The following is a 10,535-nucleotide window of genomic DNA, read 5'->3' on the forward strand; positions in this document are numbered from 1 at the left end:
AAGAGAGGGGGCCAGAGACTAGAATTTTTTTTAGCAAATCTTGTAGAAGTATTTGATTCTTTATGTGTATAATGTAACTTTGTTAAAAATTAGAGAGAGTGGTTGGGAAGAGGGGATCTGGAGGCAGCCCATGCTGAACACTTTCAGAGAGAGTGACTGGGAAGAGGTCGTGGCGGTGGGGGAGGTTGGGTAAGAGGAGAGAGAGGGAATTTGATGTTCTCATTATGCAGGAGAGATGACATGTTTATTATGTGTAGGGGGGCACCCTGCAAAGATGGAGAGTTTGAAAATACAGAAGAGGAGGTAAGTATTGAACATCCATTCTAAAAGAGACTGAAAGGAGTCAGATCAAGAATGCAGGAGGACAATTTTTTTTTTTCAGTGAGAGACTACTTTCAGACTAGAAGAAAAAAATGTGAGTATGAGGACAGATGCACAAATCTAAAAGATTTGGACTTGTTCCTAGAAGTTCCAGTGACTTCTGGGTAATATATGCATAGTGAAAAAAGCACACTTCTAGTCAAAAAAGATACTTTTAATGACTTTATTAAACCTTAGGACAGAGATCAGAGAAACGTCCTTCCAAGGATACATCAAGTGAAGACTTTTAAGCAAAAGATCAGCAGAGATCAGGGCACAATGGGAAAAGACATATCTTGTGGTGTCTTCTGAGAACCAATGCATTCTTCTTTCTCCGGGGACAACCCGACCCCTCACCTCAGGGGTGGGTGCTTGGCAGCCATGTTTGCACTGTGGGACCTTGTCCCCCGGTCACAGTACATTGGACTGGGATGGACACCTGCCCCAAGTTTGGCCATTTATTTTTCCAAGAACTTAAAATTGTGATTGGGAGACACAGTCTCTGTGGGTGGCTAGAACTGAGGTGATATTCAAACTCAGGAGCTGTAGGGTGGACATTTGAGTTGAAAAGGACAGTCAGTCCCAGAGAGAAGAATATGGCAAACATGCAGAGGGACATAGAGATCACAGACCACATAGCCCAGAGAGTGAGCAAGAGAGGCTGCTCTAGGTTCTGCTAACTTTTCAGCTCTGAGTTCTGTTCCCTGTGAGGCCTGGCTAAAACCCGCCCTTGCATACTGGGCACAGCTCCTGTGTCTGTATTGTAACTATCCTCTCCTTTTGTCTGTGATCATTTTAAGAGGATTTCTGTTACTGGCAAACAAAAAGTTTGACTCGACGAACCTCCCCACTTCCATCAGAGTCTTCTGGCCGTTAATTTCTCCCAACTTAGTCTCTCCTGGGAAGTCTGCAGAGACCCCATAATCTCTGGGAGTCTTTCTTTTCCAGGACCAAATGCTCACAATTCAAACCCCAATCTTGCCCCTACTTACTTGTGTCTTGCTCAACTTTTATGCCCTAAAAGGCCCAGGTTCTCCAGAAAGCCCTCCTAGACCACCTCAGACCTCGGGGATCCCCTCTTCCACTGGCCCCCAATCGCACAGACTATGTTAGTGGGTCCCAGTTACCAGACTGGGTCCAGGACAGCTGCATCAGCGTATCTGGAGCGTGTTAAAAAATTACAGACTCCCTGTCACCACTCCTCCACCCCCAAGATTCTAATTCAGTAGATCTAGGTGAAGCCTGTACTGTTTACAAGACACCCAAGTGATTCTTATGTGCATTTCGGTTTGAAAACTACTCATCTGTACTACTCGTTTGGTACTTGACATAAAGTACTTTGTATGGTTACTTATCTCTTTGTGTATTTTTTAAAATTTTGTTCACAGTAAACTAAAATCTTCCAGGCCACATATTTAGAGAGCATTCAGGTGGATCTCTCAGACCTCCCCTCTGACCAGACACCTTGCAGATCTACTTTGCTACCCTCCTACCCAATATGATTGACTGTAAGTTGAGGGAAGTCTTATCTAAGCCTTGGACCTCTCTTTGTCATGCACGGCACTCTAAGCATTGTAGAAAAAGGAGATGACATCATGGATCACAGCTGGATACCAATGGCCTCTTCATTACGGAGTAAATCCAGACAAGAGTGGAATTTCCATGAACCTCTCCTCTCCTGGTGCCCTGCAGAACTGCTATTGGTTGAGGAGAGTTGCAATTAACAGGGTACTCTGCATCCCTCTCAGGGCGAATCTTATTTCAGGAGGCAAATTTCACGAAGTCCTTGTGAAGCGGCCCATGCACAAGTAACACACAGTGGGCCCCAAACCGATGAGTCAAATGGAGCAAGCCATAGCTGGACCAGCCAGAGGATGACTGCCAATCCCAAGTACTGGGTGGTTATGCTCAGTGGTCATCACCAAGAATCCCCTCTTCCAGATTCCAGCATCCCTCACACCCTGGGAGAATTGGATACAGTGCAAAACCCTTAAAGAACATACTGCTGCTAGCCAGAGCTTTGGATAGAGCAAGAAAGTGTGTGTGTGTGTGTGTGTGTGTGTGTGTGTTGGGGGTGGGAAGCGGAGATAGTTGGTCACCCCCCCAAGTTGTGCCGTGAGTATTGGGGCCAAAAAGGCGGAAACCCATGGACAGAGGTTGATCCCGTTCAAAGTCAGCACAGAGGAGATGTACTCAGTAGACTGTGGCACTGAGCATGTGAAGGCTGTCAGAAACTTGCGAGGAATCCACAGGGTGTCTCCCACAATCCATTTCTCTCAGAAGGGTCTTTACCTAAAGGAGCAAAAACCATATGACCCAGACTGTTCAAGCTCACAGTTCTGGGATCCTATCTCTGACTGCCCACATCCCCCAAACCTCACCCCTCACCTCACTTCTGCTCTTTTATTCCCTGCCCAATACTTGTCTATAGTATCACCTTCCCTGATCCCATTCCTCCCCACAGAATCTCTGATTCTCCACCCCCATCCTGATCAGAGTCAACCATTTTCCTCCCCCAGACCCCGGGGGCCTCTGCACCTGGGGGCACTGAACAAGCATGTGCCTGTGATGATGAGGATGGTGCCCACGAGGAAGCCCACCAGGCCGAGGGCCAGGCCTAGGATATAGATCAGGGTCTCTGTGATGTCTGGCAGTGGGATAGGCACCTGAGGCTCTGGGGGGAAAGGAAGAGTCAAGGGTAGAGCAAAGGTTCTAGGGTAAAGGAAACACGGGTCTGGGAAGGGTGGGCTGGGGAGGGGGCTCCATACCCCAGTGCTTGAGGAGCGGCTCGTCCAGGCCCCAGTGCTCCACCTTGCAGTCATAGAAGTCATCTGCTGAGGGCACGAAGGTCAGGTAGTGGAACTTGCGGAACAAGTGGTCAGGCTGGGAATAGAAGCTGGTCTGGGCCACCCCCTTGGTGACTGTTTGACCATTGCGCAGCCAGGTGATATTGATCACAGGGGGGAAGATGTTGTCCACGATGCAGATGAGGACGTTGGGCTGCCCCAGCTCCACTCGAGACTTGGGGAGTACGGTCACTCTTGGAGGCACTAGGAGGAACGAGGCCCTGAATCCCAGAGGCTCATCCCTACAGCTGGGCCTTATCAGGACTGAGAGTGAGGGGGTTTCCTCCTATTTAGCCATCTGCGGGCAGGGGACGCTCTGGGAGGGTAACCACTGGGGCAGGATGGGGGGAGAGAGAGAAAGAGACTAAGGAGGGCAGTAGGGGCACCTGACAGGCCCCTGAGGGGGGAGTTCAGGTGGGAAGGGTCATTGCTCAAGAAGAAAGAGGGTGCTGAAGGGGTCTGAGAAGATCTAGAACCTCCTAGGAAAGAAAGGGACTGTGCACAACAGTTACAGATTCTGAGTGCGCAGAGAGGCCTGCAAGGTGGGGAAGAGGCTTCTCTGGGCCTCCTCGCCTGACCGGGGAGGACTGGGGCAGAGGAAGTGCCAGGTACCATTGATAGCTCTGGTGCGGTTGGAGCGTTCCACCAAGACGTCCAGATGGGCTCTGATTATCGCGATGCTGGCCAGCCCACTCTGCGGGTCAAAGTGCGTGAAGTCGCCAAACTCGGGCAGACGCCACACAGCCTCACTCTTCTTCAGCTCCACAGAGAACAGCTGTTCCCCGTCAAATTCATGGGTGAACTGACCCGAGGCACCGTAGGACTGGTAGAAGGCTGGTCCATAGGAGCCCATGTGGTCAGCTGTATTGGGTGAATTCAGGGTCAGGGAGAGAGAAGAAAATGTATCAGTCTCATCCATGACTTGGGCTGTGTTGAGTCTCTGAGCCTGTGCTCCACCCTGGGTTTTGTGTGGGGGCAGAGTCCTTTCTGACCTGAGCCGGTCCTTGGCGAGTGGAAGGGTATGCTGGGGGATGGAAGGGAAAGGATGGAGGAAAACAGGCACCTGCCCAGCACAATTGCCGCACAGAGACACTGGTACAGGCTGTATTCCAGGTTGGGAAGAGGAGAGGCTGGCGAAAATCACACTGGGGATTCCCGACATTAAATCCTGGCTATGATCATCTGCTCTAGCTGCGCTCTCAGGTCCTGTGAGTGAGAGGAGGGTGTGTGGGGGTGGGATGAGGAGGAAAGGATTAAGGGTAGGAGCATAAGTGGGGCTTTGGGCACAGAGATGCAGTGTAGGGGGGTGTGAGGGGAAAGAGGGATGGCTGGCAGGAGTAAGAATTAAGATTTATGACACAGAGACCAAAAGGATAGAAAAAGGCAGCCCAGGGCATTGCAGAGAGCACCAGAAAAGGAGCCAGAAGTTAATGTCCCCACTCCTCCATCTCAGAGCATTATGATTGAACGTGTCTCTTCCCATAACCAAGGCTCAGTTTTGTGGAAATTAAGGATTAGGTTTTAATTGGTAAGATTCCCTTAGAATTCTATGAAATTATTTGTTCAACAGTCGTTAAGAGACTACCATGTGCCCAGCATGATGCCAGGACCCAAGGAAATAAAGAACTTACACAAGGAGCTCATGTCCAGAGCAGGGTAAAGACAGATAAACAGTTAACTATGGACATGGTAATAAATACTGCAATAGAACCGGACTTGAATGGACATGCTCCAAGCCAGGATGTGGTAGAGAAATCAGGGTGTTGGGCAGCAGAAGCATGGAGGTTTGGGTCTCAGAAAGGAGAAAGGAATTGGGGAGGTAGCTGAACCTGGAAAAGCCTGAAACTGACGCTGACATGGCTCGACTGAGCTGCACCTGTATCTTGTCCGGAACGGACACGACAGAGTGAGAGGGACTGGGGATCTCTTAGTCAAGGAAGTTGCCCATAAAGCAGAGGGGGAGAGGAACAATTCATGCTCTATACTGTCTTGCGCCTAAGCCAATGCCCTAAATCTCCTCTCTTCACCCAGTCACCCTCAGCACTCACCCTTGATGGCCCCAGCTTCCCGGGGGTTCAGGAGGGTCATCAAGGTGTGGAGTCCCAGGACCAGCCCCCTACTGAGGACCATTGCCCTCTGGTGCGTTAACCAAATAAGTCTCGGTCGGTGTTGCCGGTAAAGGAACAAGGCGGAGGTAAAGAGGAAGGAAACAGATTCCAGGATGGAGGAGACCCCTGCTGTGTTCAGCCAATCAGAGAAATTCCCTGAGATAACGTAGCTGTTGCTGGGTAAAGAAGCAGAGTAACGAGACTGGGTGAGAAGATGGGAGAATGCTTTGAGCCGGTGAGCACCGGGGAGACTTGGTCCACAGGGGAGTCAAAAGGAAGCTTCTGTTTGGGGGGATGCGAGGGGCTTAGATCAACTGTGACTACATCCGCCAAGAAGGGACCCTCTGAAGAGAGAGAAAAGGCCAGCGGAGCACCGCACAGCTGAACTCGAACAAATCCTCTGTCTGATCCGTGGCGTAGAGAATCCTACTCTACCTGTAAGTTTCTGTGGACAAATTTAGAGTTAAAAAATAAAATAAATTTTACTAGGAAACTTGAAAAGGGAAACTCGATATGCAGAATAAAAATCCTTTAAACCTTTAAATCACTTTAGAAAATATTACTTTATTTCTTTGTGTGAGAAAAAAATGTGTGATTGTTGGAGATGTTTAGTCCAAAGAAGAGCTGTAGGGAGCTGCAATGGACTGTTCTGAGGGGGCCAGAGGGTGCTGGGTAACCTCTAGTTGTCCCTCTGGGGCCCCTGGACACCCTTCTCCAGGCCGCCTTGAGGCTACCCCTTGTAGACAGCATCATCCTTACCTTTGGCTTCCAGTTGGACTCAGCCAATGGGAGGCACTGGCGGAGTTTAGTCCACTATAAAATATAGACATAAAGCTAACTGTCTATCCAGGGAAAGAGAAGTCTACCCAAATACCTAAAGGCCGTTTGTGAAAGATCATGAAATTTTCCACTTGGAAGGGATCTAAGAAATTATCTGGGGGGCCGGCCCAGGGGCGCAAGCGGTTAAGTGCGCGCGCTGGGCTGCGGTGGCACGGGGTTCGCCGTTTGGGATCGTGGGCTGCACCGCCGCGCACCGCTTGTCAAGCCATGCTATGGCGGGGTCCCTTGTAAAGTAGAGGAAGATGGGCACGGATGTTAGCCCAGGGCCGGTCTTCCTTAGCAAAAAGAGGAGGATTGGTATCGGATGTTAGCTCAGGGCTGGTCTTCCTCACACACACACAAAAAGAAATTGTCTGTGGTTCCAAATGTGGCTGCACGGGAGAATCATCTGGGGAATTTGTTAAAAATACAAATTCCTGGGTTCCATCCTGACCTGAGTTAGATTAGCCTTTCCTGTGTGTTTAGCATGCTCCCTAGGTGATGCCTGGCCAGGCAGCCTGTGGACTGCCTTCTGGCAAAAACTGCTCCGATGCTCTTTCCTCGGTGAATACGGATTCCTACACTGATTGGAGCAGATCACGGCTTCTGACGGCAAATTAACTAAATTACAATTGCTAATGGATTTGGGTGTCACAGTTTATGGGGAACCCTAATCTTAGTTCTTTTTCTTTCCATCCCCCATCCTAGCACATACTGGGTGCTCGATAGATATTTGTGCATGAATGAGTGGTCACTGCTTCGCTCCCGCCCTAACCAGCTCCCACTTTCTCCTTTGGGGTGGGAGCTGGAAGCATGGGACAACGGGATAATGAATTGATGAATCATGGAAAGTTCATTATAAAGAATGTTGCTTCTTTGTTTAGTAACAATTGGGTGTTTTTTGTCTCAAAATATATGCGGATTTTTTTTTTAATGTATGGGGTTTTTTTGTTATTAACTTCTAATTTAATTGCATCATAATCCAAGAATCTTGTCATTATGATGCATCTTAGAAATTTATTGAGACCTGCTTTATGGTTTGGAATGTGCTCCATATATGTAAATGTTCCACATGGGCTCTAATTGCTGGATGCAGAATTTTATGAATGTTTCTTGAATCAGGCATGCTGATTTTGTCATTCTAATCTATCATATCTTTCCTTATTTTGGGGTTGACCTAAAAATAACTAAGAGTGGTATATTTAAATCTCCAAGTATGACTGTAGGTTTTTCAGTTTATTTCTATTTTTTACATCAACTTTGCCCTCTATATGTTTAGGCTATTAAGTGCTCACTTTTTGGAATTATTATAGTCTCCGTGAATTGAGCCTTTTCCCAATTTGAACTGAGTCTTGCTGTCTTAAAGTCTGTTCTGTCTGGTATTAACATAGGTACACAGCTTTCGTTTTGTTAGTATTTGTTTGATGTATTTTTCTCTATCCTTTTGTTTTTACTCCTTCCCTGCACTGATGCTTTGGATGTAGCTCTTGTAAATATTACAAAGATAGATTTTGGTTTAGATCCAATCTGACAATCTCTGTCTTCTAATTGGTGGTTCAGTTCATGTGTTAGTCAAAGTGAGCAAACTTGCTTCTGCAACAGACAAGCACTGAGACCTCCGTGGTTTAACAAACACAGGTTTATTTTTTACTCATGAACAGTTCAAGGCAGGTTGGACGCTCCCTGCAGCTCTTGTCCAAAAAGTGCCTGATGAACCCAGACTAGCTTCATCTTGCATCTCCACTATTGAAAAGAACTTTGCTTCCAACTTTGCAGACAGAAGAAAGAGCCTAGGGAAGGCAAACCTGTCCTTATGGCTTTGGACCAGAAACTACATGCCATCTCTGCTCATATTCCATTGGCGAGAATTAAACAATGACCCTGCCTAGGAGAAAGGGGGTTGGGAAAATGTAGTTTAGTTGTGTGTTCAGGAAAATGTAATGGTTTGGTGAGCACATGGCTTTGCCCCATCCCAGCTGTATTTATGGTGATTATTGATGTATTTGGACTCATTTCTAATATCTTATTTATTTCAATATTTCTGTTTTGTAAGTTGCCTTTTTTAGTCTTCATTTTTTTAAAGTGTTGTCTATACCTTCCCCATCTTCCCTCTAGCCGGATAAGAACTTTAGCAAGCTTTCATATCCATTCATATACTTTCTCTCTCCTTTACCAAGGTGTTTGATCAACCTTATTTCCAATCTCTTTTTGGTACCTCCTGAGATTTTTTTCTCTTATTGGGATACTTTCTCCAACAAGTTTTAAATGTCAGTATTTGTGTGGCAAGCCTTCTGAAGCTTTGTATGCTTAAGAATATTTTTATTATACCATCACTTTTGAATCAAGTTTACCTGTGTTTTAAATTCTAAACTTGAAGTTTTTTCTCTTTAATATTTCAAATAATATCCTCCCAAGGTCTTTTTGCATCCAGTGTTGCAGTTGGGAAATCTGATGTCAGTGTTTCTCTCTGGAATCTTTAAGAACTTTCTCATTGCCTTTGATATTTTTAAATCTTGTTATATTGTATCTAAAATGTATTTTTCCTTCTCTTGCTGTAGGACATCATGGGTCCTCTCTATCTTTTAATTCTGGAAAGTCATCTCTTTTATTTCTGTAAGTCTTTTTTCCTCTCAATTTTTATTTTTTGTCTTTATGAAATTCATATTATCTGTATTTTAGCACTTCTCCATCTCTTTTGAATTTTCTTCTCTGTTTTCAATTTCTTTATCTTTCCATCTTTTATTCTAGGAGAGCCTTCAGTGTAGTCCTCCAACTTACTAATTTGTTCTTCACTTGTATCTCCCCCACTATTTATCCCATTAACGTGGTTTTTATTTTGACTATTATATTTTTTTCACACTTAGAATTTCTATATAGGGCCGGCCCAGTGGCTTAGCGGTTAAGTGCACGCGCTCCGCTGCTGGTGGCCCGGGTTCGGATCCCGGGCGTGCACCGACGCACCACTTCTCCGGCCATGCTGAGGCCGCGTCCCACATACAGCAACTAGAAGGATGTGCAGCTATGACATACAACTATCTGCTGGGGCTTTGGGGGAAAAAATAAATAAATAAAATCTTTAAAAAAAAAAAAGAATTTCTATATAGTTTTCCCTAGATTTCCTATGTTTTTTTCATATTATAGTAGCTTCTCTTGTTTTTTTTAAATGCCTTTTTCATGCTCATTTTAAGTGGCTGGTCTATCTTTTCTAAAACTTCCTCTTTTAAGGACACATGTGAGCTTGTTTGTCATTTTTCTTTTGAGGTGGCATACTCCCTAAAGGAGGGAGTGGTTATTTGGGCCTGTGACTGCCATTTGTGTCAGTATCTTGACTGTAAAGAGAGGGAAGGGCCAGAGTCCCAGGACAGCACAAAACCACAGTTACTGCCATTTTGGTGTCACCTCACCAAGTGACACTTCAGGTCAGGGCTTCAGGATGAGGAGCACTGGGGCGGGGCAGTCCTTGATCTTAGTCAGCCAGATCTGGGGTGGGTGATGGGGGCTGGAAGGGTGAATGCTTGGGCAGTCAGTTGTGACTGCTGTCCCATCTCCTCCTCACTCCAGCAAGGATTTCAGCCTTGATTTCCTCCCCAACCCTCAACAGCTGCACAAGCACTCAGGATCTTGCACTATTTCTGCAGCATGGGGCAGGCAATGGTTGTTCAAGGCCAACACTGGGGAGAGGCAAGAGCACACTGCCTCTAACGAATCTTCTCTCCGCAAGCGACCCAGCCCGCGAGTTCCAAACTCCTGTCAGTCTCACTAGGGATTCCCCAGTATTTTCCCTCTATGGTTTCTCCAGGATTGATTTTTAGAGATGGGAACCAATATCACATGCTGTTATTTTCTTATAATATTTATTTACGAACTCCATTCCCTCCTAGATAGAAAGGTCAAGGGGTCATGGCTTATTGGATCTTTGTTATACAATCTCCTCTCTCCCCCAAATGCTAGCATTGTATTAAATAAAAAAAATAGATGATAACAAATAAAAGTAAATAAAGTGAATACCGGTGGTCCTAGGGAGAGACATTTCAATACTGGCGATAAATACGGGCTCAACAAAAAGGTAAGTGAAGTTGAATGTGACATGAGTTCAGTTACTCTAAATCGTCTAAAATGCTGATTTGAGGTAAAGGTAGTTGTATCTATCATGTTCTCGGAACATAATAAGTTGAGGTAGGTGTTAGGAGATATTATTCATTAAATATTTATGAAACACTTACTGTGTCCTGGGCACTGTGTCCTGCAGTGGGAACACAAAGAGCAGGACACGGCCCCTTCCCTCTAGGACTGCGCTGTCCAATACAGCAGCCACCGCCACATGTCGCTATTGAGCACTTGCAATGTAGCCAGTCTGAACTGAGATACACTGTAAGTATAAAACCACTGGATTTTGAAGACT

At 46.1% G+C, this 10,535-nt stretch overlaps 1 protein-coding gene across 2 annotated transcripts; it reads right to left on the bottom strand.

Annotated features, from left to right (window-relative positions):
* Positions 1–530: 530 nt before the first annotated feature.
* Positions 531–5,402, bottom strand: LOC101401908 (HLA class II histocompatibility antigen, DO alpha chain). 2 transcript variants are annotated; one of them, XM_087438429.1, is made up of 5 exons: positions 5,255–5,402; positions 3,819–4,067; positions 3,129–3,410; positions 2,864–3,034; positions 531–2,646 (listed from the first exon to the last, which is right to left on the bottom strand). In XM_087438429.1, exons 1-5 carry the CDS (start codon positions 5,334–5,336, stop codon positions 2,588–2,590), a joined length of 843 nt encoding a protein of 280 aa, XP_087294555.1. In that variant the 5' UTR covers positions 5,337–5,402; the 3' UTR covers positions 531–2,587. The 2 variants fall into 2 exon arrangements, with proteins under 2 accessions (XP_087294555.1, XP_087294554.1); XM_087438428.1 differs by having other exon boundaries at positions 531–2,652; positions 2,899–3,034; positions 5,255–5,401.
* Between the last annotated feature and the right edge of the window lie 5,133 nt (positions 5,403–10,535).

The sequence above is a fragment of the Ceratotherium simum genome, chromosome 13, assembly GCF_057802395.1.
Source record: "Ceratotherium simum simum isolate JZ-2026a chromosome 13, ASM5780239v1, whole genome shotgun sequence".
NCBI classification, from domain to species: Eukaryota; Metazoa; Chordata; class Mammalia; order Perissodactyla; family Rhinocerotidae; genus Ceratotherium; species Ceratotherium simum.